The 27,826-nt window shown below is 49.2% G+C and overlaps 2 protein-coding genes and 1 long non-coding RNA gene across 10 annotated transcripts in view; 1 reads left to right on the top strand and 2 right to left on the bottom strand.

Annotated features, from left to right (window-relative positions):
- Positions 1 to 1,840, bottom strand: part of PDGFA (platelet derived growth factor subunit A) — a 36,094-nt gene extending 34,254 nt beyond the window's left edge. Inside the window, exon 1 of one of the 7 annotated variants that reach the window (XR_011681802.1) lies at positions 418 to 1,840. Coding sequence is in view for 4 of the 7 variants with exons in the window: in XM_071444029.1 (XP_071300130.1) it covers positions 418 to 480 (63 nt within the window). In the remaining 3 variants the exon portion in view is untranslated. The remainder of the gene's footprint in view (positions 1 to 417) is intronic. The other 6 variants (XR_011681801.1, XR_011681800.1, XM_071444029.1 and 3 more) reach the window with 6 other exon arrangements.
- LOC139598086 (uncharacterized) lies at positions 23 to 27,463 on the top strand. The gene is made up of 2 exons (XR_011681803.1): positions 23 to 427; positions 22,433 to 27,463. It is a non-coding gene; the product is annotated as an uncharacterized lncRNA (long non-coding RNA).
- Positions 24,940 to 27,826, bottom strand: part of PRKAR1B (protein kinase cAMP-dependent type I regulatory subunit beta) — a 92,867-nt gene continuing 89,980 nt past the window's right edge. For both annotated transcript variants that reach the window (XM_071444027.1, XM_071444025.1), the window contains exon 11: positions 24,940 to 27,462. In XM_071444027.1, the coding sequence (XP_071300128.1) occupies positions 27,290 to 27,462 (173 nt within the window). In that variant the 3' untranslated portion in view covers positions 24,940 to 27,289. The remainder of the gene's footprint in view (positions 27,463 to 27,826) is intronic.

Raw genomic sequence — 27,826 nt, 5'->3', positions numbered from 1 at the left:
CGCTGGGCGCCGCGGGGGCGGCCCGGCTCCGCGCACCCTCGGCTTCCGCACAGCCGCAGCCCGCTGGCACCCGCGGGGCGTGGATATTTTATCATATATTTATTATATATATATATATATTTATATATTCTATATTATATACATATTAATTCTTAAAGGTGGCCAGCAGCCCGGGCGCGGAATGCACGGTCATTCCCCTTCGCTTCTGCCATGCATGAAATGGCAACTTGCTGCCAGGCTCGGCCGCGCAGGGCCCGGGGCAGGGCAGCGCTCCCGGCGGGGCCGGGGCGCGGGGATGCCCGCGGAGCCCAGGTGGGCAGCCCGCTCCCTCCCCGGTGCCCTCCGCCGCGGCTCGCCCCGACCCCCGGCTGCGGCGTGCCCCGGGGACCGGCAGCGCAGGAAGCCGCTCTCACCTACCTCGCAGAAGGTAAAGGACAGGTACCCAAAACCTATCAGCAAAACGCAAGCCCAGGTCCTCATCGCGGTCTAGTGCACTTTAGACACGGAGGGAAGGCAACGCTGATGGAGAGGGGCTGCAGGCCGGCTCCTGCCGCGCAGGAATTCAGTACCATCCCTCAGGGGAAAGGCAGCGGGGTGGCTCGGGGGTCCTCCGCATCCAGGGTGGGTCGGGGCTGCCCGGGGCGGCGGTGGCTTAATGACGGCGCGGCCGCTGTTTGTACGTTCCCCTCGCTACGGGAGCGTGGCTGCTCTCCCTTCTGCCGCTCTCGCTCGCTCCTCTTGGCTCTTAGGACTAGACCAGCCGGTACTTCTGCATATTTGCTTAGATCAGACCAAAGTGAAACCCAAGGAGTCGATCCGGAGCGCAGCCGAAACGCCCATCACCTGTCTGGGGCGGCTGCCCCCCTCGCGCGGGCGGCGCTGGGGCCGCCTCCCCCCGCCGCGGCCGCCGCTCCGCGCCGCGCCGGGACCGCGGGGCTGCGCTCTCCGCCGAGGGCCGGCCCCCCCCGCCGTGCCTGCCCTCCACACCCGGCCCCTCCGCGGAGAGGGGAAAAATCAAAAATCTTTATTGATAAGGAGAGAAATGTTTCTCTTGCCGAGAATGGTCCCGCTTCCCTCCCCGGCTGGGGCGAGGTCAAAAAATAATAATTAATTAGGAATAATAGCAGGGACAAATCGGAGCGGTATTGCAGGATCTCGCGGGCTGCCTTGGTGCAGTTCCTGCTCCACTTTGCACGGGAGAAAAAGACGGGAGGAGGAGGAGGAAGGAGGGGAAAAAAATATATATAAGCAAGAAGGTTTAAATCCCAAGGGGATCGGAGACGAACTGCAACTCCAGGCAGAGGGAGGCTCGGGGCTCGCTCCGGAGCGGTGGCCGGTCTGGAGCGTGGCCCCGGCGAGGAGCAGCATATACCGCTCCCGCCCTGCCGTGCGCCGCCCCCGCCCCTCCTCCCGGGTACTCCCGGCACCAGACCCACCAACAACAAGTCGTGGGGGTGCCGGCAGCTGCGGCGCCTGCTCCAGGGCCAGGGGCTCTGCCCACTGAGAGGGGAAAACAAGGAGCCGGCGGCGGGCAGGGGTCGGGGGGAGCGGGGCAGCCCCCGCCGCCGGCCCTCTGCGGCACCGGGCGGAGGGGCGGGCGCTGCTGCGCAGCAGCCGCCGTGTAACCTGGCGGGCTCGGCCGTGTGCTCTGCCTTTACATAAGGCAGAGCGGATCGCCATGGCCACGGCGCGATCGTGTGTGCGTGTGTGTGTGCTTTCTTATCGTTGTTATTCTATTTTAGCGGGGGGGCCTTGCCTTTTGCAGAAGGGGAGTGGCAGAGCGGCGGAGGGTTGTGGTGTGCGGGTTTTAACGTTGCCGTTGCAGCGCAGCCTTCATTGCGAAGGACGACGCACACGCACAGCCTTAAGGAATACAAAAGCACCCCCAAACTGCACGAGAGGCAGGGGGGGCGGTGCGGACGGGGGGCAGCGGAGCCCTCCGCCCTGCGGCACCCGGCTGCGACATGCGCGGGCGCGGGGCTCCCCGCCGCGGCCGCGGGGACGCCGCGCCCCGGGGCTCCGCCGCAGCCGGACCCAGCCCTCGCAACTGCCCCGGCTCCCCGCAACTGCCCCGGCTCCCCGCAACTACCCCGGCCCCCCGCAACTGCCCCGGCTCCCGCAACTGCCGTGGCTCCCCGCAACTGCTCCGGCCCCCGCAACTGCCCCGGCCCCCCGCAACTGCCCCGGCCACCCGCAACTGCTCCGGCTCCCCGCAACTGCCCCGGCCACCCGCAACTGCCCCGCTCCCCGCAACTGCCACGACCCCCCGCAACTGCCCCGGCTCCCGCAACTGCCCCGCTCCCCGCAACTGCCCCGGCTCCCGCAACTGCTCCGGTCCCCGCAACTGCTCCGACCCCCGCAACTGCTCCGGCTCCCTGCAATTGCTCCGGGTCCCCCGCGATTGCCCCAGACCCCCGCCCTGGATCCCCGCAACTGCCCCGGCCCCGCACCCCGCACCGATCCTCCGCAACCGCACCCGGGCTCCGCAGCCCGTCCCGAACCCCGCAGCCGGCCCCGACCCGGCCCCGCCGCTCCGCGGGGGCAGCTCGCGTTCCCTTCGCGTCCTCCCTCCTCGCCGCCCCGGAGAGAAATTGCCCCCGTTCCCCCGGCGCGGATTGGCACAAGGTGCCTGCTGCACCCTGACATCTCCCTGAACTCATTGTGATTTAAATAACAGCCCTTTCTCATCTAAACAAAGGTTCTTAATAGCAGATGCAAAGAATTCAGCTCATCTGAAAATCCAATAGCATTTAAGTGGATTAACTGCAATAACACAACTGAGGAGTGATACTACCCTTCATGGAAGACAATAGACTGTAAATGCACAGCCAGGGAGACTTATCCTTTCATCTCTGAATTTCCTTCAGCATTTCAAAAGCGAATGCTTTCTAGAAGCCCTGAAGGGGTTTGCACGCTACTGGCTTGGACATGCTTCTAGGAAACAACCTGTGCTTTAATGGGCACTTTGCAATTGCATAGAAGTTCCCACCAAAACAGAAGTGGCCTTTCAAGTACGTTTAATTCTCTCTCATGATGTCATGTAGGCTTACAGGGTGGTCTCCAGGACCACAAGGGGGAAAAAACAAGGTGGGGGTTGAAAAGAGAGAGAAAAGGGAAAGAGATGTAAAAGATTTGGAAGCACTTTAGAAAGGAGAATGCTGCTGCCTTTTTTTTTTTTTTTTAAGACAGAAAATGCTGAGCCAGTGTGGAGCCATTCTCAAATGCCTCCTGATATAAAAAAATGACCCGAGTGCCACACTGCAGCAGAGCTATCCATGCAGGGCAGGAGGAGGCAGAGCAGGGCAGGACACTCTGGTAGTGCCATCACTTTCTTACATGGCAGAAGTAAAAAGCAATTACTTCAGTTAAAAAAAAAGTCTCATCTGCACAGTCTCATTTGCTGGGGTTAAAGAAGCAATTCTTATGGTCCGTGTTGTCATAGTAATAAAAAAAATAATTACTAAACAGTGAAATAGATTCTGACAGTACCGGCTGGCTGAACATTTACTCCTCTCCTTCCTTCCCTGGTTGGCTAGTGCATTTGGGATCAGAAGTGCTGTAGATTTGTAGCTCTTGCTAGTGGTATTTCACTGCAAAAGCCAGCAGAGATAACTCCTGCTTTATCTTATGGTAAAAAAAAAAAAAAAAAAAATCTATGCAGTTTTGATCTTTCTTATATTTCCCTCTTTTTACAAGAGAAATACTGCATCAGCATCTTTTTTTAATCTGTCATTGTGGAGCTCAGATAAGCATCTTTCCTCTGGGTCAAGTTACACTTGGAGTAGCTTTTAACATTAGACTGTTTATAGGGATCATTACAAATATTTGATAATAATGCAAAATATGTAAGATCCCAGAGGAGAGCAAAGACCAGGAAACATAAATAAAATTCACACAGATTCTGCAAACAACTTTATACTTAGGTTGTCTGTCTGCTTACAAAACACATTTTGTCCTTGTCTATTGTTTGATCTAAGATTGCATTTGTTGCCTCTAAGTCCCTGCATGCAGCTGTGTGAAAAACAAAACATCAGTGCATGTTTGCTTCAGCATGGCACCTTCCTGCACATCTATTGCACATGTGTGCACCAGACATGAAATATCACCTTTTATGCAATACCCACAAGTCACACATGAGGAAAGAGTGACAGCATGGTAGTTACAGGTTTAAAAGGAAATCAGTACCAAGAACAGAGTGTCAGAAAATTAAATTTTACACTTTTTTATTTATCTGAGAGCAGCGAGCAAGATATTGCCTGTCTAATTTAAAGCACGCACTGTTAGAAGTCTCTCAAATGTCAGGAATTATAATAGAATTACACCATGACAGAGTGTTGAGAGGGAGGATTCCCAGGGTTTGCACAGCACTTGGCATGGGGGAAGGGATGCAGAAGCTGACACGAAATGAGACCACTTCAGTGTCACTAGAGCTGCTTTCTGAGTGTGGAGTCACCTGAAGCCAGGGTGCCCCAAATCAGGCTTCCAGCACCCACTACAGAGCTCGTTTAAATCTCTGCTGGCTCAGCTCTTAGAAACACAGGCCAGGCAATGTAACAGGACCAATTGATGTTTCACAGATTCACACTGGGGCTGGGGGAAGGTCCCTGGGAGAGGTGCAGCCAGGGATGGCCAGCAAGGTGGGCATGGTGGTGCTTGGAGGGGGCTGAAGCCACGGGGGCACTGGGGTGGCTCTGAGATGGTACCTGAGGCCCAGGGCATCGATTTCAGAGCTCAGGCTGGAACGATGCTTGTTTGACCCTCCCGACACGTCTTGAGGTTGCAAGAGGAATCATTTCATTGCAATGACATTCTTTGGGAAAGCTGAGTTTTTTCTAATTTGATTTTAGTGGGGTTTTTGCCTCATAGATAATCCAGTTAAAATTAACATAACAATGGGTTTGGGTAAGGGTTTTTGTTGGAAGAGTGGCCTGCTTTTATTGCAGTGTGTGTTAGGGGCTGGCCAAAGCTGCTCAGTGTGTTCTGCAGGGTACATCCTGCCACCACATCTGTCCTGGCTCTGGAAAGGAACCATAGGAAATACTCTCAGCAATTTGGACCTGCACCATTCTGTCAGTGCCCCACAGTGTATAACAAAGGATAAAAGTGCAGAACATAAAATCCAGAAAGCTGGACAGGAAGATCACCAACTTTGGGTGGTTCCTCTCTGGATTTGAACATTTTTTTGGCCTGTAGCTTCAGAAGGGCATGTGGCCATGGTGGGGGGAGGGCATTTTCCTGCTCTGCAGCTCAGTTGCTGCCTGCCTGTGGAAAGGCACGAGGCTGGCACAGGCGCAGGTGCAGGGCAGGCAAGGATTACAAATGCAGTAGGCACTGATGGCAGACACACCATTACCATTCCTGAATCTCAGCCCATCAAGAGCAGCAAGGAAAGCTGCAAGGAGAGCAAGCAAGGCTGTTAATATTCCAGCTAGTGCACCTACAAACATGATTTCCTTCTTTTCCAGCTCTTCCTTTTGGATCCTTGCACTGGCTCAGTCCTTCTGGCTAAGCTTTGTTATCTTTGTAACTTTTGTTGGTGCAGCTTTCCAGATGCTTTCACAGTTGATAATTTTCTTAAATAGTCATGAGATGCAAATCTGCTACAAGATTTCAGCTAAAAGGAGTGATCAGAAATGGTGTGGAAAGACGTTACGACGTCTCTGCCCCAAACACAGAGGGTGGTTGTGGCCAGCATCCACTTATGTGGGTTGACACTTAAAGCTACAATATTTCTGGAGACGTTTTGCTCTGCTATGAATGGGGCAGGGTCCCTGTTGAGCTGATCTTCCACCCAAAATTGCCCTTTTGACTTCGGTGGGGGTTAGATCCAATTGTCCCTGGAGTCATTACTTGGTTTAATAGCCAAGAGACACAGTTAGCAACGCTCTTGTTAATGTGCTCCTCTCTCCCCCAGTGCCCAGCTGCTCCTCACCAGGAGCTTCAGCAGCAGGGCTGAAAGTGAGGGACTGTTTGACCTTCCCTGCTGCCACAGGCACTGCTGAGTGACACACAGTTCACCTTCAGGGCTGGAGCACGAACTGGCAGCCCTGCCAGCCTGGGTAGCAAGATACCATGTTTAGGCATTAAACTAGGGCACTTGCATACCAGCACTGGCCGCTATTTTAGTGGGTATATGAAGCTGATCCCTGCTCCCCACCCCTGTGGGACAAGGGAGCTGCTGTGAGCGAGGGATATCCTCTGCCTGGTGGATAAAGCTATTAAAAATGGGCTGTGTTTTGTCAGGAATATGTAGTTCATCCAGCTGAATGACTGTAAAAGTACCAGCCCAGCTTAAGGTATGCTGATACATGCTGTAAATGAGAGCACTGCACACAAGGCTCGGCCCCTGGGGTCCTGTGCATGGTGTGCTCATGTCTCCTCAGCAATGGGGGTGTAAAGCTCTTCTCCTCTGACTCAAATCAACACCAGTTGCAGTGATTCTGTGGAGACCATCCAGGATGTAACTCAGCCACGCTAAGTACCATAAAATTGTGATATTATTCTCCATTGTTTGTAGCTTGGAGGCCTGTAGAGGCCTAGCCTGGAGCAGTCAGTTTTATTAAGCTCCATCCAAACACAGTGAGATAGTTGTTCTTCCTGAAGAATTTGTGTTCTCAAAGTGTGAGCCGCCCCGTTTGTGTTCTTGTATCCATGCAACCTTGTTGCTCTTACATTACACATTTGTCCTGTGAGATTCCCTCCCTTACAATAAAAACTCACGAGAATGATACACACATTTTCAACTCCGAGCACACCAGAGACTGCAGGATCCAGCAGTACCTAAAGGACACAAGGGATATGGAGGCTGCTGTAGTGGAATTGCTAACTTTGAACTGCAAATGTTTGTAATGGCTGTAAAGCTTCCTAATTGAATTTCTGACCCTTTTTGTCACAGAAACCTAGTTAATATAAGGGAAGGAGAAGAGCAAGTAAAGGATTGGTGATTGGTTTTCCTTTTTTTTTTTTTTTTTTTAAACAGAAACTCCAGTGTAGAGCTTTTTTCATTTTTCTTTTCATTTTCTTACACCTACAGCAGCCTGGTCCTCACATGGTCTCAGTGGCTGCATATCATTCAAGGATCATGGCTGAAGTCCCCAGCCCAGAGCAATATCTCTACAGAAAGGCTTCATGGAGCCCATGCTGAGTCTTCAAACTCACCCTCCCTGAGCATTTCCATCCTTTCAAGAGACATTGGTATCCACAGACCCACTGATGGTGGTGGTCAGAGCAGAGCAGGCAACCCATGTGGTGGCACCTGCTCCTCAGCAGAAATTCCTGGGGAATTCAGTGCTTTCCAGCTGTTTATTCTCAACACTTTGTACTTAGGTGATTTCTCCCTGAGAGCTGATAAAGATCTTCCATAGCCATGAGGCACATCAGTAATCAGAAATGCAGGGAGGATGGAGAGAACCTGCCATGGGGCCGTGGCCAAACTTCAGGTGAGAAGCTGCTAGCAACCATTTCCGAAGCCCTTTTCTCACCACCTCAGGACAAGTTTTATCATTGCCCTGCTAAATTCCAGGTCCAGAGGACCTCTGAGAAGCACCTGTGGTTGCATCATTTGGCAGTGTCCCATGGAGATGTTTTAACGTGGTCTGTCACCTGCTAGCCACCATCACATGGTCCCTGGGACCATGTTCCTGATACTCTACTGGGCTACAAAGGGACCACGCACCCACATTTACACCAGAGCTGAATTTCATGGTTCTTGCAAGAACTGAAGTGCAGAACATAAAATTGTAGAATCATTTATCTTGGAAAAAGCCTCTAAGATAATCAAGTCCAACCATCTTCTCCATCCTATTGAACATAGCATTTATTTACCTTTCAGCAGTGGGTTGTGATGCCATTCCCATCAGTTGGGATCCAGAACTCCCTCTTTCTTGGAAGTCAGTGAGGAGTACAGCACTAAAGCAGAGAGCAGGCAATGGCCCTTTAAGCATTGTCTGTTTAACTGTAGCACAATCTCTCCTGCACTCCAGTGCTTTCCATAAACAGCAAGCCATCCTGGAAGGGGAGGGAGAGGATGATAAATAATCCTGTTATTCATGCGACTGCGTTCTTTCATGAAACTGGGAAAAGGCAAAATAAAGTGGCGACTGCGAGGCTGAGAATGAAACGTGAGGCAGTGGCTTGTGTTGCTGCAGTTATTTGGGGCTGGAAGAAAATCTGGAAAGAGAAAGGTGAGCAGAAAAAGCTTTAAAATGCCAAGAAGAAAGGCAAGAGACAGGACATAAAAGAGCAGCTTTCCCTGCATCCTTGCTTTGTGTCTGGGCTCACTGCTGGGGCTGGCTGTGGTTCTGGCTGTCCAGCACCAGCTCCCATGGCGTGGCTACCTGTGCCAGAGGCTTCCCTGTGTGTGCACCTTGTGGAGAGGTGGGAATTGGGACATGACAGAGCTCCAGTAAGGACAACTGGGCAAAGAGAGAGGCAAAAGTGAGAAAACCCTGGGAAAGAATCTCATAGAACAATGAGGAAGCAGAGAATAAACCTGTTTGCTGAGGGTCCTAGCAAATGAGCTATAATTAGTTTTCGTGGGACAGTAATGGTATTGCCTTCATCACACTTTGCATGTGTGCCAGAGGTGCCTCCCCAGTGTTGTGTTGGAGGTGCCCACGCTGCAGCCTCTCCAGTTCTCCATCTGTGCTCTCTGTGCATCCCCTGGGCCCTGAGCTGGGACAGCTGAGGCACAGGCATCCCTCATTCCATCAGCTCTGCTTGCAGGCAGCCTCCCACTGAGAGCTGGGACACACAGCTGTGGGGAACATCTTAAACCACTGCAGCTGTCTGCTCTCTGCATGTGAGCCACAGCCCTCCATCCCTGGGATGCTCCTGGAAGCAGCCAGGCCCTGTACTGCTGCCTAATTGCCTGGTATCAGCCCCATCTTTGGTTTGTAAGAGAATCTCCTGCTGGGACAATGTGCCAGCCCTTCTAACACTCCAGTAATGGCACACATCCACTTCAGCAGCATCAGAGCTTGGGATAACCCAGCCACATTGTTATAATCTTCCAAAAGTGCCTCTTCCCCTTGCATGGCATCAGTGCAATTCCTTCAGGGTTATAAAAGCTTAAGCCTGTGTAAACAAGGCAGCCCTGGAGCCTAGGTATTGTAGACAGAGAATTCCTCTCCATGTCCTAAATATTTTGGATGGAAAAAAAAAAAAAGAAGAAGAAAAAAATAAGAACATTTAATACATCAGCTTCCATTCTAGTGTAAATGGGACCAGCTCCACCCAGCTTCAGCCTGGAGTCTCTAACACTGTCGCTGTGCAAAGCTCCCAGTAAGGCAAATGGGAATTGCACATGATGTGGTGGGAAAGCAGCAGATACCTTTGTAAATACTGCACCCTCACACGAGCCACAAGTATCTTTCCTGAGACACCCTGCCAAACTAGCAGGTGTTTTTTACATCAGGCCTTATATTAACACACTCCTACGTATGTCTGGCTGCATCTGCTGCATTAACGATCCCTCGGTGCATAATGGCTGGGTTAGTTTGTGAAGTTAAATACCATGGGCAAGAGCCCAGCCACGATGCATACAAACCTCAAACTGCTTCTGTTTCTATCACAGGGGTTACTGCTCTGCTTCTTTCGCTCTGACTTTTTCTTTCTTTCTTTCTTTCTTCCTCTCACTGTGTTTTTCCCTTCTTCCTGCCCATCCTTTCCCCAGTTTGTGGTGTCCAGATTCCCTCCATGTCTATTTTCTCCATCTTTTGCTATGTCTCCTGCCTCATTTCAGTTTCTGCAGATGCCAGAGAGAATGAAAGCTGCAGCCAGCCAACCCCAACTACTCCAACACTCCAACAGCCCCAGAGTGGTCTGGTACTCCTCCAGCCAGTGCATGTCCGGAGTCTGGGGGCAGTGCCAAGGGGGCTGCTGGGTGGGGATGCCACCACTTCAACTCTGGGTGCTTATAGTGGCTGCTGTGGAAGTGAAAAAGGCCAGCTCAGGCCTGCTCAACTTCTACTCTCAGTGCAGACAGCAAGTCCAAGTCCAAAGCCACTGGGGAAAATATGTGCCCATAGTGTAAAAGCCTGTTTTTATAGACACCAGTGGTAGGAGTCTTCAGGGATTAGTCTCGTGTTGTAATTATCAATGATTTTAAAATGCATTGTGGCCAGGCATAAAAGCTGCTCAGAAACATGGCAGGGCTGAATCTGAAGCCAGCTATCACAGACTTCTACAAAAACCCCCACCTGTCTTTGTAGAGCTGACACTAAAGTTAAGTTGAAATTTTCAAGGGCACCAAAGATGTGTGTGTATGTTTAACTTCCACTGAAATGGGAGTTTGGGGCATTACTTAATGAGAAGGATTTGAAAAATACTCTTCTATCCTCCTTTGTTTAAAATTAAGATGCCAAATTCAAACATCCATGCCAGCGTGGTGTCTGTTTCCATTGCTCATGCTTTTAGTTGTGCAGTTGTTGTCATGGTCCTTCATGGAGGTCTCACCTTTGGTCCCAGGCTCTCTTGGCCCTAGGTTTAGCTTTTTGCAGTAGTTCCATGGTGTGTGCACACACACAAAGCACAACAGCTGGTGGATCTCTTATTCATGGCTTAATCACTTCCCTCCGGAGGTGTGCGGTGTGATGTGTGGTCTTGCTCAATCCTGGCTTCCTCAGGGATGGAGCAGGAGGGTCAAACACAGCCCAGATTCCCTAACCCAGCACTTAGGTACATGACTAACCCGGGTATGGAGTATTCTCTCGACATCATTAGGCTGGACCTGCTTCTTTTCCTGGCATTAAGCAAGCATTCAGTCCTTTGGAGTTTGTCTTACCACACCCTTCCCATCTCATGCTTATCTCTGTATCACACTTTGAGCTGCCCACTGGTTTTCCACACATCTCTGACTTTCCCCAGGCCATCCATCTGATCTCATAACCACAGCTCCTCTGGTGGTTCTCCACATGCCCCACTCCCGCCCTTTGTAAAGGTTGGCTGTATCACTGCTACTTTCCTATCCATCTGGAATTTCCCCTGAAGGCTCTGAGCCACCTACTCCATAAGTGTCATCAGACACGTTTTGCTGGGAGGGACTTTTATTTCTTTGTTTCATGGTTTCGTAATCCAAATTGGCTGTCGATTTAATTCAAAATGCCATCACACCAGAGCAGGGCCTCTGCATTTGAAGCAGTTGAGAAAAATAAAATACTGATAAGGAGCCAGATGGCTCAAGAGATTGGGAACCAGCAATGGAGTCAGTAACCTCGACATCACTGCTCCAAAATGCAGCTCTGATCCACAGTGAACTTCATGGGCTCAGTCCAATTTCTAGTGTATGTAGGGTCATGCCAGAAAAACTTCCCTTATAAACACCCCCTGCTTTAGCTAGGAGGCCTGAAAAGGTGTGTGAGGGTCCCTCAAAACAGAGGAAATGTCACCTGCTGCATATGGATGATGCAGTCCCTAGCAGTGCTTGTGCACCTTCTGCAGCAAGGGAAATTCACATTGCAGGATTGCCCACCTGGCCAGCTTCCACAGGGAAGACATTTCCTCCTCTTCCAAATTACCTTTCAAGCCAGTTTTAAAATTGCTTCATTCCTAAGTCTCATGAAAACTGTAACTCTGCAGTCCCAGTGGTCTGAGTGATCCCATGTATACCTGGTGAGAGGCTCCTCAGAGGTGAAAGAACATTGTCAAAGTGTCAATAAAAGAATAAGAAGCAAGTAAGAATTTGTGTCTGGAGCATCCCTAAGATTAAAACAGTGTAAGAACAAAATCTGGCCATGCACACAGGAGCCAAAAGCCTTACTAAACTAAGCTACAGTTTCTTGCAGCACAGCCTTCCTTCCTGCTGATGGTTATTTTCTAACCTTGCTGTGCAGGAATTGGAAAGAAGCAGGTGCCAGAGAAGAGGTGACTCTGAAATGGCACAAGGTCATTACACACAGAGCAGAAGAGCAGTCCAGCCTCCCATGTTTCCTTTACTAAAGCCATAATAGTCTGATAGGGCATCAGACCCCTTAGTGGTAGTCTTCAACTGTATGTGAAGGCAACAGAGCAAACAACTGCTTTTCCCTGCAAGGCTTCTTGGTGTGGATGCTGTCTGTCCTCAGCCCATGTTCCCTCAGCTGCTCTGTCCCAGATTCCCCTTGCCCCCTCTGGAAGCTGCCCAGGAAATCCCTCCACAGCTTCAGGGCCAAGACCAAATCAGCTCAGTCAGGCTTGTTAGCATCATAGAGTCATTAAGGTTGGAAAATACCTCTAAGATCATCAACCCAGCACTGCAGAGGTCTCAGCTAAATGGTGTCCCCAGGGGCCACACCTACATGCCTTTTAAATCCCCTCAGGGACAGTGACTCCACCACTGCCCTGGGTAGCCTGTTCTAGTGCTTAACTACCCTTTTGGTGAAGAAATGTATCCTAATATTCAATCTAAACCTCCCCTGGCAGAGCTTGAGGCCATTTCCTCTTGTCCTATTGCTTGCTGGAGAAAAGACTGACCCTCCAGGCTACAACCTCCTTTCAAGAAGTTGTATAGAGTGAGGTCTCCATTGAGCCTCCTTTTCTCCAGCTTCCTCTGATGCTTCTCTCAGACCTGTTCTCCAAAGGGACTCCTTGTTCAAGGACTCCAAAGGGACTCCTGTGTGGGTTCCTGCCCTGCCTTGACACCCTGTGCAGGTCATTCTCATTCTGTGGTCCTTGTTTTGGCTACCCAGGCATCCCCCAGTGCTCCTGGCTGTGGGATGCCCATGACCTGCCAGTGCTGCTCTCTGCACCCCTGAGAGCTGGTCCCATCCCACACGTCCACAGCCCTGTGTCAGCTCCGGGGAGCTGCTTCGTACCATCCACAACTGTTTGGTTTATATTCGCATATCGGGCCATGACCCTGAACTGGCTTCTCCCTTTAAATTCCTTCCACATGGCTCTGCCCACACTGTCCACAAAGCCTCTCAAAGAAATGCAGCTTGGAAAAAAAAAATCTGAGACGAAGAAAAACCCCTTCACAACAAAATGTCCTTCTCTCTCCGGCAGCTCCGCTTGGGTGCGGTTTTCCCAACACTCCCCCGCAACTGAGGCGCGGAGTCTGTTCAGCTCTGCTCCTGCCTGCACTGCAGGGACAGCATCACCCCAGGCTGGGCACAAACACCCACACTGCAGGGACAGGATAGGGATAGGGTCACCCCAGGCTGGGCACAAACACCCACACTGCAGGGACAGGGTCACCCCAGGCTGGGCACAAACACCCCCACTGCAGGGACAGGGTCACCCCAGGCTGGGCACAAACACCCACATTGCAGGGACAGGGTCACCCCAGGCTGGGTACAAAGCAACACACACAGTCCCCATCCACAGGGGCTGGGCACCTTCCCAGGGTCACCACACTGCTGTAAAATAGTGCTTTTATCCAGCTTTCATCACAAGAGCCTTGATGCCCTTTAGCCTCTGCCATTCCCTAGGATTGTGCAGCGGGACCAGGAGCCTTCTCCCCTGGGTGAGCAGCCCATGAGAGCCCCTCTCCATTCTCTCCCTTCCATATAAACATATATATAGGACTGTCCCCATATAGTGGCAGCTCCACACATGTGCTGGTGGGCGGGTAGCTCTGCATTTGCCCTCATGATTTCATGCCAGAAACATTTGCAAGTTCAGCTCGCCGCTCGGTTTCCCCTCTCTCTCTCCTGCTCCCTTTCAGGGTTACTCCCCGAGTCTGCAAAGGCATCCCACATTCCCCCCACCAGGCCCTGGGCTTCTGCCTGCCAGCATCCCTCCAGCTTCATCATTGCCTCATCCTGCCCCAGCCTCTTAAACATTTCCTTAAAGGATTTCAGTAAGATCAAAATAAATTTTGCCATACGCACTGCTGTTATCAAGCCTTCCCTTTTTGCCTCTTTTCTCAGCAGCTATTTTGGGGATGATTAATAATTCACAGTGAGGCTTGGCACAGCAATGGTTAAAGGGACAAAGCTGAGCTGACGCAGGAGCCTTCTGGACAGAAGCAGTTTTATAAAGTCTTATAAGTGCTATTTTTTTCTTTAGGAAAGGAGTCGATTTTTTTTTTTTTTTTTTTTAGTTTTGTGAGAACAGGAATGTTTCTCTTTTAGCCAATTCCACATACTTTTTGTTATAGGAGAAGATGTGGTCTGAGGGTTTTAGCAGAGGCTAAAACAGGGGAGAACTGGATCTATTTTTGTGGTGTATCAAGTGGATAGGAAATAATCGAAAATGCTGTGTTAAAAAATGAGTTTAGCAGCAGCTCCAGGCGAACCCTGTTCTGCAGAGAGCCCTCCCACCCCTCACCTGCCCAGCACCCAGCAGACCTGGCAAATGTGCAGATTTGATCCATTTCCACCCTTTGGCCAAAAGACATTCCTTTAATCATGCCCTCCTGGGAACTGAGATTGTGAGTGTTTTTCTGTTGGTAAAACAAAGCACACTGGCTGCCAGAGGCTGTTCCAAGGCTGTTTGGGGGGTGTGGTGCATGGTGGACAGACAGGTCTCTCCTGGGGCTCCACTGGGATGCTCCCACACATCCTGGCTGATGGGCAGCCTGTGGCTTTGCTCAGGCTGAAGCACATCTAACATTCCTTTCTGGGCACAGTGGTGCAGCAGCCTCCTGACTTGTACCAACTATTTTTCCTTCCCCACCTGCTGCCTGGGCTGAAATCAGAGCTCAGATCCATCCCCTCTCATCCCAGCACCCTGTCTCCATCACACCCTGCTCAGTGGAAAGGTGATGGAGTTTTTCCAGGACCCCACATGACACACATCCCCTTCTGAGGACATTCACTGGTCCCATCGCTTCAGACACACCTCCAGGTCTGCCAACAGCCTCACCTGTAGTGATGGGTGGGATGTAAAATGGATTAAAAAGCAGAGGCCAGAACTTTTTCAAGTTAATCTCCTAATGCAAAAGGATCATATTTGGCAGCAACATAAGGCAAGCTCTCATCAGTTTATATTTCTGTTTTTCTTCCATTTAACAATCTAATTTTGTACATCGCTGTATGGAATCCAGATACAGATAATCCTCCCCCAGTTAACACCACTCTGGCTGTGCCCTATGGAAATCTGTGTGCTGCCTGTGGGAGCTGGAGACATGGGGGTGCTGTGCTGGTCCAGAGACTGTCTGGAGGGGTTTCAGCAGGTAATAGATAGCTCAGGGTCACAAGAAGAGCTGCTGGAAACACTTTTCATGAGCATTTTTGGAGAAAGTGATCTTTTGTGTTTGCATCTCACCTTACACTTTGGTGCAGGGGACAGTTGGTAGCTACTGAAAACTGAAATATGCTCATTGTCACAGAGGAGAAACTCACAATTTTCCCTGAAAAACTTTAACACCAAATGTAAAATTTCTGACAAACTATTCAGCCAGAATGACCTTTTGTGCTGCAGAACAAACTGTGATGAACATTTTTTATACCAGATTTTTCTCCTGACTTTATGAATCCTGATGGGGGATTAGCTAATACAGCTCGTTATCAGCACATGCAGCATCAGAGAGGACTTGGAGCTATGTGAGATCTCAAAAACAACCATCTGATGCCAATATGCAATTTGAGATGCTGCCTCAACCAAAAAGGAAGATCCATGGGCTAAAGTTGGTGCTGATGTTAATCCCAGCTAAGGGTGAAGTTGCCCCAAGGCTGAATTTGCCTCAAGAGAGTCAAGCTGGGGAGTGGATTAACTTCTAAGGAACTCTGAGTGAATGAATTAGCAGAATTACTGGGTAGGGTCAGCAATGAAATTATGAGTCTACAGCAGAGGAAACAGGATGCATTTCTAAGGGGCTAAGAATGGCCCCTTTGCTAGATTTATGGGGCTGAGGTGATGAGCCCGGGGTCAGATAATAACCTTTCAAACCACCAAGGCAGACCAAATATGCTTTGCCATGGCCCGCTTGCTTTTCAATGCATGTGTGTCATGTTTGGAAAACAAGGCCCCATCTGTCCAGGCCGAAACAGCAGCAACAAAATAACGCTGCTTGTTAGGGAAATGCCACCGCAGAAGAAGATAATTGAAACATTCAGGCTGGCAGTACATGGGGATAAAGGCAATAAATCCTGAAAGCACGCTGCCTTATCTCGGGCAGGAGCTGCCGGCGCTGCTCCTTGGCCGGGATCCGCCAGGCCGGAGAGGCCTCGTCCGGGCCCGGTTATCCTGAGGGCCGGCCTTCAGCCAAGGCCACCACCCTGCCATAAAACAGGGATGCTGAATCTGACAGAAACCTGTCCCTCCTCGTGCTGCAGCTGTTCTCCCTCCCTGACACAGGGGGAAGCATCTGCAGTGGGTTGGGGTGTGTGAATTAACCCCGACTGCAAAGCGGCACAAAGCTGTGTCAGGGGGGTTTGGGGCGGATATGAGGAAAAGGTTCTTCACCCAGCTGTATCAGGGAGGTTTGGGGTGGATATGAGGAAAAGGTTCTTCACCCAGCTGTATCAGGGAGGTTTGGGGTGGATATGAGGAAAAGGTTCTTTCTTCACCCAGAGGGTGGTGGGTGAAGAACACTGGGACAGGTACCACTGGAAAGTGGTCACAGCACCAAGCCTGACACAGTTCAAGTGTTTGGAGAACACTCCTGACCAGGGTGGAATTTTTGGGTTGTTTTGTTTGGGATCAGGAGCTGGGCTCAGTGATCCTTGTGTGCCCATGATTCTGTGAAAACAGAGGTGGGGCTGGGAGGGACACACAGCCCCTTATGGAGGCCACTCCAGGCTGTCCAGCACAGCCCTGGTGGGTGTCCAGCATCCCCCAAAGGGCTGGAGCTGCTGCTCTGGTGCTCACAGCCTCCTAGGGCTTTCCTGATGCCTCCACAATTCACTGCTCCAGGGACTCTGAATTTATCTTAACATTATAGAGAGTAAGTGGGCAAGGAACCCCCATAATTCACCTACAAATCTGATATAACAATGATGCAAGCTTTTCCTCTGGATTTATGTACAGCTGAAACATGAGCAACAGAAGGGGAAAGCCTGCAAACAAAACTAGTATCCTCAAGTCTTCTGCTTATTACGTGGCAACAAAGGTATGTGATGCTGCAAAGCTCTTGGCTTGTGGCCTCGCCCTGCTCTCACACAAGTCCTGGAGAAGTTATGCAAGTGCAATGGGAATCCATGAATTTTGATGAGGAGTATCTCTGCTTCTCACCGTTCATGCCCCTGTGCCAGGAGGCAGCACAGAGATGTGCTGCAAGGCAGCTGCATGGCAGTGACCACTCCATTACTGCCCTGACTTTGTCCCTTCAATTTTCCATGCTCATGAAAAGTTTCTGTGGTCTCCTGTTGTGGCACTGAGATTCTTCTGGGAGTGGTTTTTCAGCTGGCAGCCTGGGCAGCAGCAAAGAGGGTCCATGATGAGACGTGGGCTCCAGGGAGCACATTTGGGCTGCAGGGCAGCTCCCCTTTGAGGTTTATGAGAGCCCACCCTCTGCCCCTTTACTTGCTTGATGTTCTTCAGATGGAGACAGGATTTACAAATGCTTGACTGTAGGAAATAAACGTAAAGGAGAGTGGTATTTCTCCCCCTTCTTCTTTCCCCCATCTGCTCAAGGACTTGATCCTGCAAGTACTGCTGAGACAAAGCCACAGTCAGGGGGGAAATTATGTTTTCCAAGACCACTCCAAGGTGGGCAGTAGCACAGAGCAATCAGCTCGGGTCTGTGTTGCTTTGTGCTTGACAAGCAGCAGCCAGAGAGTCTCCAGGGAGACCTGCTTTTCCTAAGGTGCCAGTACAACTCCTTACACGGAGCACAGCAGTTTGAGGTCCTGAGGCATCATTGTCAGACCCCAGCTTGCTATGGAAATGTTGCTCTGGGAAGAATTACCACTCTCTACAAAACACAAACCTTTCTTCTTTGCTGCAGTAATTTTTCTGCAATTATAACTTACACTGAGCAGCTCAAACTGCAGGCATTAACACAGCACAGGCTGCAGTCTCCCTTTACCTTCGGGTGGACAGCATGGATCAGACAGCACACGGATGGTTTCAGCATGAATCACTCACTGCCTCTGTAACCAACATTCCCATAACCTAAATCTATCAAAAAGAACATAAACCACATCAGAAGCCAGTTCTCAAATACTCATTTGCTAAGACTTTGGAAACCTCTTATATTAAACAGATCATCTCTTTACAGGAGCATGAAGCTGCCCTAATTATACAAAGGGTGGAAAGGGACAATCTTCCTTCTGGGAAGGCTGTTTAACTTCTTCTGGCTTCCTAAAAAGCTATTGTCTTATAAACTGAGCATTCCTTCACTGGCCTGGTAGACACAACATTCCCCATGTCCCAACCAAGCGCTGTGCAAGGAGCAGCAGGACCTGAGCCAGTCAGCCTGAGCAGCCCCGGGCACAGCCCCACAGGGGCTGCTGCTGGCTGCCCCTGGAACACCCCATTCAGAGCATGATGTGCTGCCAAGCACAGTTCTGCCTTGGCTTTTGCCTGTGGCTCTTCAGCAGTGGCCTCTGGCCTGGGTTTTTTTGGAAGGAAGAGGTGCTCTGGGCAGCCCCCTCCTTGACATCAGCAATCACTGTGATTGTAGGAACCTCACTGAGCGAGCAGCAGCTCTGCAGCATTGGTCTGGTGGCTCTGAGGTTCTTCCACATGGCTGGAGATACAATGAGAACCCCAGATCTTCAGCAAGAGGAGCAGATTCATCACAAAGGCTGCCTCATTTCTCACCAGCCACCAGGGCCAGGTCCACCCACACCAACCCCCCAAGGAGAGTGATGTCTCAGGATGCAAAACAACACCCCTCAAACCCCCTTTGCTTGCAAACCTTGCTCAGCTCTTTTCTGCAGCTGGAAAACCAACTGTGAGTAGCAGTGAGGTGTCAGCTACTAACACCAAGTCACATCTTGTAGGAAGGACATTATTTCCATGTTATGATAAACCCAGGTGTTTTTATTTGGAACCAGTAGCTTTTGTTATTCTCTTCCTTCATCTATCATCAACACTGTGTTCAGTTTCTGCTTGTGTACATGCTCTGGTAGATGCCATTGTACAGCTGACAGGCCTTAAATTCACAATTTGTGGGAGGCATATTTATTTCCTAAGGTTTTACATCACTGAAGGTAGCAAGCCACAAAATAAAACCATTGTTGCAAATATCATTTGAAGTTAATCTTCGTATAATCCACAGTAAATATTTATGTGCAATGCAATAGTGGATGGATTTGTTTACAGTTTGAAATTGTTAGAGAGGATTCCATATAGATTAGTCAGCTAATCTGCTGTAATCTGCTTAAAAAGCAACTGAAATGGGTTTTCTTTCATTGAATCATGTTAGCCCTGTCTGTGCAGTGACTTCAGATAGGGAAGGGATTCAGGCACAAAAGGGCATTTACCTTGTGGGTGCTCGCAGCATTGCTTGCATTGCAGGAGAGCCATAAATTTCCCCTTCTGCCTTAGAGAACGGGACAGCTGCTGTGACTGAATTTAAGCTGAGATGAGTGTCAGGCTCTTCTATCCCACTTCCTTGCTGCAGCTTTTGAACTCTATCGCCTGGGGATAAACTGATCTTTGATGAGGCACCTGCACGGTGTCTGCACAGAAGTCATCCTTTCTGAATTTATTCTGTTTTATTTCACTCTCTCCTAAGGAGATCTACAGGAGGTGCCTTTACTTAGCATGCTCCTGGGTTAATAAGGAAAGCATCCCATATCCTTTACTCCCAACTCACCTTTGTTCACAGGGGAGATGCAGCTCAGGGTGGAAAAATATTTTAGATACTGTACTTCACAGAAGGTCTGTGAGTTATGTGGGTGTCCATGGGACAGGTGTGTCTCCTCTGGGCTGTAAGGTCCAAGCTGGGACCTCTGATAGCCCAGTGAGTGAAAGGTAAGGTCCGAGCAGCAGAGAGCTTCCTCCAACCAACCAAGCAACAAGCTTGTCTGGGACACTCAGCTAACACATGGCAGAGAGGATGTGAATAGTGATGAAATCCCATTCTGTGGCTTTCAGCAATATTCAGAGGTTGGAGAATGTCTCCAAGCCCTTGTTCCTGATGTAGGGATGCTTACACAGAGGTGTCCTCACGGATACCAGGTGATGGCTGCAGCATGGGTGAGTCCTGAGCTCTCTGCATCCTGTCTCTCCAGGACACAGGCAGGAGCCAGGCAGGGAACAGCCCTGCTGGGAGAAAATGAGGCTGAAACAAGCCACCCTGTGGGTATGAGGCTAATTTATTTCCCATTTACCCACCACACCTGGGACCAGCCAGGTGGAGGGTGAGGTTGCCTGTGGCTCCCTGCCCAACACTGGTTTTAAATCCCATCTCCTCCCCCCTTGCACTGGAAAGGTTGGCCACCTCCTGTCTTCAACCTGCTTGAACCTGCTCCAGGTTTGAGGAATGGCTGAAGCCCAGCTCTGCTTCTGGAGATTGAGACCTGGAACATCCCCAGGGAACCCTGGGGAAGGCAAAACACACCTTGTGTCCCCCCATAAACAGCAACACCAGCAGGACTGCGGCTCCCAGTCTGGGAGGGGACCTGGCCCATCACCTGAGTGACCCTCTGGCAAACACATCAGCCTTTGGTGTGGGGGCAGTCACTTTTCTCCCCTTTCACACATCCCCAGTGCCGGTAGATCATTTCAGTGTGGGTCCCTCTGAATAATACATTCATCCACAGTCCTTCCCCCACCCCGTCCTCAGCAAGGCCTTCACGAGTTGAATACGGTGGCTCGGCTCCAGCACACACAGCTGCCATCACTGCTGCAATTCTTTTGCCTTGAGAAAAAGCATATACAATTTAATATGCTCCTGGCACAACAGCTTTTCTGTAGCAGAGGAGGCGGGTTTGTTTATGGCTATTTTGATAGGGCAGCTTTCATCCGGACACAGGTTCTGCTGCATCTCCCCGCCCGCACAAGGGCGCCTTTGTTGGGCTGGTTCACGTGTTCTTCTGCCCATTTTGGTACCTTCTCCTGCTCCCTGCAAACCCAAGGTTTAAAAAGCCCTCCTTGCTGGTCATGTTATTCTTTAAAAGCTAGATCCTGGGCTAAGAGCCAGACATGCAAGGCAATGGGAGAGGGTGTGATGCTTTACTGGATATGTGTCAAGGATATGAACCATCCTGCCATCTCATGGGAATTTGGCCCATGGAGCAGAGCTCTTGGTGCTTGTGGTAGCCGTTAGCAGTGACTTACAGGCTTTCTGGGCTGGGGAGCAGCTCTGTTGCTTTCTCAGACACCTTCTGTCTCACCAACAGCCATTTGAACCATGCACAGGGGCACAACTCCGTCCTCCAGGCAGGGCCAACACAGGGCTTTTCCGTCTCTGCAGGAGCTGGCACTGAGAGATGCAGATTCCCTTCGGGCAGCAATTTCCAGAGTCACCCTTACGCAAGATAAACTGTGAACAGTGACACATCTCCCTGCTCCGTGCTCCCACAGCATCTCAGCTCCCCAGGCAGGGTGGGGTGTGCAGGAGATGCACCTGGGGCTGGGAAGTCTCAATCAAACAACCCAGAGTCTGCAAGCCCAGCCAACTCCTTCTATTTGGCAAGCAGCTTGAGCTGCCCCTGGTTGACGAGGAGAAACAATCTCTTGTGTTTTTCAGCTGCTGAGTCTGCTCCCTCTCGCTACCACAGTGGAAATAAATGGTGGGAGGGTTTAGCCAGCACTAATTCATTGCCACATTCAATCTGAGGCTGCTGCGACTTTGTGCTTGGCCCACAAACACAACGGAGAAAATGAAACCGGATAGAAAATACAACGGATCATCCGATCATCGTAAGCACATGGGAAAGAAACAGAGTCACTCTGTAGTGCACATGAATTCCACACATGTGGAGGAATGCAAAGCAGCTATTGTACCCCCACTTTGCAGATCCATTTCACTGTTTTCCCAGTTTATCTGGAAAATACATACTGCATGGTACTGTACGTCGTATTTCACTGCTATGCACCATGATGTCTTCTAATGGAACAATCGCCATGCTTGTAGTCTAAGGGCAATACAAAAGTGCTTTCAAATAATAACAATACATTTTCTGTATAAAGAGGATAGGGAGTAGCCATTTCCCAGAAAGGCTTGATTTCCCTGGAGCCAGCAGTATGAACATCCAGAGCGCCAGTAACAGCAGGCAGTGGTGAGAAATTCCCTACCTCATCATCAGTCTATACATCCTGTTTCCAACTGCCAGCTCTGGGAAGAGTGGAGGCTGTCAGCACCCACCAAGGGTAAGGTGAATGCACCCAGTGAGTCTTGGCAGCACAAGGCTCCATTTATCCCATCAGGGCTTGGGTGGGGGGCACTTCGTTGGCAAAACAGCTCTCTCAGCTTTGAACCAAAGCTGTGAGCAGAGGAGCAGCATTCTCACAGCCCAGCTTCCAGAGATCACACAGCAGCACAGCATCTGCCAATTCATTCAGCACTGCTGGCCCATGCAGCAACATGGCACGCCACTGTTCCACGTTTGGAGGCAGTTTATACTGGAATGGGAGCGCTCTTCTTGGGTAAAATGATTATTTTTTTCCTCCATAGGATCTCACGACTTTTTAAAGGGAACACTGCACACTTCAAATTGCTGAAGCACAGGAGCATGGGAAGTATGCTGCAGCTGGTCTGGGCTGTGGAGGCTGTCTGTGATACTTGTGCAGAGAATGACTTGAAAACAAGAATTAAAGCACAGCTGGGGAGGAGCTGACACACTCAGAAGGGAAAAGTTACCCTTGTACATCTGAGATAGGAGTCAAAGCAGCCCAAGGAGACGCTCATGCTTTGCTTTCCTTGCCTAGGCAAAGTGCAGCCTCTCTTCTACAAACTCAATCCAGATTTTTAGACATCAGAAGAATCACTCTGGTATTGGAGCCTGATCAAGCACAAAAAACATCCTCAGCCTTCAGAAAAATACCAGATGGCTGCAGATGCCAGCTCCTTCGGCCAGGCAGTGTTTTGAGAGAAAAGGCCAGCTTGTTGTGGAGGGCTGCATCCCAGATACAACTCTGCAGAGCAGCAAAGAGCCACAGAGAAATCCCTGGAGGAGGAGGAGCATCCCAGCCAACGTATTCCCGAAACATCAGATTTTCGAGGCTACACATATGCTCCTATCCAAATATGCTCTCTTTCTCCAGAGGGAAGAGGGACCTAAAGAAGTGACTCTGGCTGGAAATGCTCTTACGAGTTTCTGAGCAGTCGTGTGCACTTGAAGCTCCAGTCAGAGTTGCCAAATCATTGGAACAAGTTACAAAAACATGTCTGGCAATGTAAGAGGGAATAATTTGGTCTCTACATAGTGAACTGGTCTTTGGAATATCAACTACGACATTTTAAGCTGGTTGGTTCTCAGTCACCTACTCTTTGAGGAGGACATCATGGTGTTGTTGCTACACAGGATAATATCCTCTTTGCCCTACAGAAATGGGCACAAAGAACAAACACTTTTCCCATAAATAGTACAGTGAAAAGATTTATGCACCATTCAAGTAAAACTGAATGGGATATACACACCTTGTGCAACTTTCACAACAGGAGAAATGTCACCCTTTGTGTGGTGGTGACTCCACTTCCCAAGACTACTGACTACAAGAAAAACTGCCCAGCAGCCAATAACCAGCTGGGGTTACTTGGTTCTCCAACAGCTCTTGTTTCCCACCAACACCTGAACAGGTAACCTGGTGTGTCAGGCTGTGTTTTCTTGATGATCAAGGAAGGATTTACAGGGTTCACAGTGACTCAATGACTTTAGGACCTCTTTAGCACTACTTTAGTGCCACAAAGCAGTGGGAGTGCCTGAGCCAGCCAGAGTGATGTGATACACACACCAACGCCTGGTCAGCCACATGGCCTCGTAAAAAGCTGAGGTGCAATTAGTTTCTATCAAAAAAAAAAAAAAAAAGTCTTTTCTTTCGTCTCAGGAGTCCTGAAATGGCTGTGATATACAAATAAAACCAACTGAAAAGGAATGAGAATGAGGAGTGGTGAGATGCTCATTTCTGGGGAGCGTGGGCTGGTAATGTCCGTCTGGAAGGACCTCAGAGAGAGTGGTCACTTGATTACTGCATAATGTGAGTAATTCTCTGGAAAGACCAATCCTTCCCTCCTGAATCGTAGCAAAGGGGAGAAAAATAACACATTCCAAAAACAGAAAGCTGCACAGCCCTTGGATGTGGGGAGCCACCCAAGATTTCTGTGCAGGGGCCACTACACAGAAGCTGCAAGGAGTGAGCCACTGGCCCTGCCCTCTGCTCTGGGGTGACAGCTCCAGCTCTGGAGCCAAACTTGGACCACAACACACCTACTGGAGTGGCCACCCAGAGCTCTGGTAGGTGGGGTGACACTAACAGCACATGGAACACCTCGTCACCCAGAAGCCAAGCTCTCCAGTTCTATCCCATGTCTGCACCTTGATGCATGAGGTACAGGGGGTTCCTTTGGAGGCTCTGCCTTCTCTGAGAAGTTTGTCCTCAGTGTAGTTCCTGGCCAGCCCGTGACATGAACACAAGCCATGGAAACAGAGCAGTACAACCCTGGTGCCAAAACTCAGGCTGTGCTCCAGGACAGCCACGGTTCTAAAAATCCATGTGTGCCCAAAAGTTGAGAGGAACAACTGGGACAGGTCCCTGGTGTGGTTGGGACCATGGGCTTTGCCTGTGATACTGGGGGGAAAGGAGCACCAGTGGGATTTGAGGAGGAAAGAGCCTGTTTTACCCCAGGCCATGCAACAGGCTCAGCATCAGTCCTGAGGGTTTCACAGCTGGCACCTGGACAACAACAGGAAAGTCCAAGAGACACATCAGACCCCTATTTCTTTATGTAGACATATATGGTTACATTTAAACAGATGATTTTTTTTCCTTCATGCTAATCCTCCACAAAACCAGTTTGGTTTCCATTACTATATATAGCACTGGGAATCTTGGTCTATATTTTGTCCCTTTGCATCTGATTATTTTCAGTAGAACTCAAAGTCTTGATGATATACAGATTTTAACTGGAGCATGACATCTACTCACACAAACTTCCATTAGCAATAAACCCACAATGGCCACTTATAACGTAGAAGAATTTTATTCATACCATAATCCTGTCCCATCATCCACTGCAAATATTACAATTATCTTCAAAATGTCACTGAATATCATTTTGTTCCACTTAAAGCACAGGAATCCTGGTGTTAGACAGTTACATTTCTCTTGAGATTGCTTATAACAGAACCATAATTCAAATGTATTCTCCATGAGCTGTAAAGGTTTAAAGCAAAGAATCTGCAGTGTGTCTGTGTGCTCAAGTAACTTCTAAACAATGAGGCTAATACTTGGTATTTGACAAGAGATGTGTCCTGCATATTATGCGAAACACTCACAATTTTTTTACCAACACAACAGAAATGCAACAGATAAAAGAACATACTTGAGTGACTGGTAACATTTTAAAAATGTTTCTTTTAAAAATTGCACAAGAGAATACAAAAACAGTGCAGCAGATAACCAAATGCATATACATTGACATATCTATATAGAATAGGTCTGCCTATATAAATGTACGTGATAAAAATTGCAAGGTTGGAAACTGTGAATGGTCATATTTAATAACACGTGCAAGAAGCATAACATAATCATAATAAATAGCAGCAACGAATATACACTAACAGGACCACTGAAATTATGCTAAAATAAATTAAGCACCTTTAAGTGATGAGAAGAGCGTGAAGCTGAGAAGTTTTTTAGCTCTGTGAGAACCACTGCGGGCAGCTACTGGAATACTGGGCCCTTGGTGGGAGTCAACAGGAACGTGTCCAATTAGCATTTGTTAATTCCAAAGAAGAAAGCAATTGTGTGTCAGTAGGACTCATTTTAGCCATAGAGCCAAGTTCAGCTACACCTCTAGTTTCAAAAGGGAGATTGATGTCATATTTCACTGCTTAACCTTTGGCATGTCAAAGGTACAGAAAGCTTGTGTTTACTCAGAAGAATGTTATTGTAAAGAAGAAATGGAGTTTTGGCCCAGCTGAAGGGCAGGCAGTGCTGTTTAGCGTGGCTGAGATGCAGAGCTTTGCTGCTGGCAACAAGTTTACCTGCAAAGGTAAAGCTTTGCAAATCATAGTCCCAATGATCCCATCCTTGAGGGCTGTGCAGATCCCCAGCCTTGAGAGATCTGCAAAAAGCTCCATTCAGGAGGAGCCCCATGTGTAGGCAGGGCAGCAATGACTGCCAGCAAGGCCATGAGGCCCCTGGAGGGACCCGGGCTCCAGGATCCTGGTGCTCTTTGTTACACAATACCTGTCTTTTGGAGGAGAAGCAGCATTTTGAAGCACTTATTTGGCTTTCAGAAAATCTTTAAAAATTCTAAAATTTAGTCATATACTAGAAGAAAGGCATTTGAATTTCATTAAGTGGACCTTATTAAAAACAAGCTGCTGTATTTGTCCCTGAAGTGCACCTGGCATCATCTCTTCAGCATTTCATGTAATGCTCAGAGAAGTGGCTGAGGACATTCTGCTGAGTTTTGAAGCCAACTTAATTCAGCAGAGAAGCCCCCACTGGACTCCTAAGGACTCTAATGTAAACCCTCATTTAAAAAAAGCTGAGGACAAATAACTTAGGTCCTAAAGGCTCCATTTGAATTCTTACAAAACATTGTCCCTTGACCTCTTCACCCAGAAGACTGGAGCAGGCTGTTTGCCTGAGCATATCCTACAAGGCAGACCCAAAAGGGGTTGTGACATGGAGGAATATGGACCCTATATTTAAGCCACAAACAAAATCACTCAAAAGCTTTACTTTTCCCTGGCTTGCTGGAATGATCAAAAGCTTCCTCCAACCTCCCCCTTTAAATTGCATCTCATCAATGAGACTGCCACTCATTCCATGGGATTTTGGAACCCCCCAGTCTGTAACCAGTGAAAAGTCTTTTAGAAGTGACAGGCAGAGAGATATCATGGAATCACAGACTGGTTTGGGTTGGAAGGGACCTGAAAGGCCACTGACTTCCAACCCCCTGCCAAGGGCAGGGACAACATTCACATCACTTGATCAAAGAACCTTGACAAAAGGTAAGACCAGCTTTAAAGATAATAAAGAAAACAGAAATTCATATGTATTTTAAATAGTTGAACCCACAGTTTTAACCAATATGAACCAACAATAGGTAAAAATCTTGTCTGCAAGCCAAGAGCCCAAAAGAGCCCCAGTCATCCCCAAAGCTAGTCTTACCCAAATAGTTATCCTTCCATTTCCATGATACATGAGATTTGAGCTGACATCCACTAGGTGACATAAACAGAAAAAAATACACATAAAATGCACACTTCTTTTTTTTTTCTTCATAAAGCTGTGGAGCTGCACAGAGCAAATTTTAAGTGCACAAGGTCACATGAAGGCAGCTTTCCAGAGGAATCATTTAGACAGTGAGCGAAATGAAGCTGTTGTATCTCTGAATGTTTCTCTTGAGGATCTCGGAGCAGGGGCCGAGCACTCGCTCGAAGCGGGGCCGGTCCAGCTTCACACACTTGAGGGGTCCACGTGCCACCACCGTGGCTGCCCGGGGCCGGTTGAGCAGCAAGGCTATCTCACCTGGAAACAGAGACAGCACACTGCCACACACCCTGCTCTCTTTCACAGGGTGCATATTCCACCATCCCGTTGCTCTGCTGGTAGAACATCTCCCTTTATATATCTCTTGATAGACACTTTACATAATTCTGCTGACAGTACAAATGCATTACACATGCATAATGCATGTGTGTAAAATGCCTTTGAAAACAAATGCTTTCAGACTGTTTTGCTGATTCTGGATCTGTCTCCTGTCAGCTACACTGGTGTAAACCATGGAATGGATTCAGCTTCCCTGAAATCTCTGAGCATCGCTGAGAGCAGCGGCTGACCTGCCCATAACCCCTCGCATGTAAGAGTGGAACACTAATTAAGACAATAAGTT

This window comes from Agelaius tricolor, unplaced genomic scaffold, assembly GCF_023055355.1.
Source record: "Agelaius tricolor isolate 1412-34295 unplaced genomic scaffold, bAgeTri1.0.p SCAF_19, whole genome shotgun sequence".
NCBI classification, from domain to species: domain Eukaryota; kingdom Metazoa; phylum Chordata; class Aves; order Passeriformes; family Icteridae; genus Agelaius; species Agelaius tricolor.
Note: the sequence above shows the minus strand (reverse complement) of the source record. Positions and strands in the feature narration are given on the sequence as shown.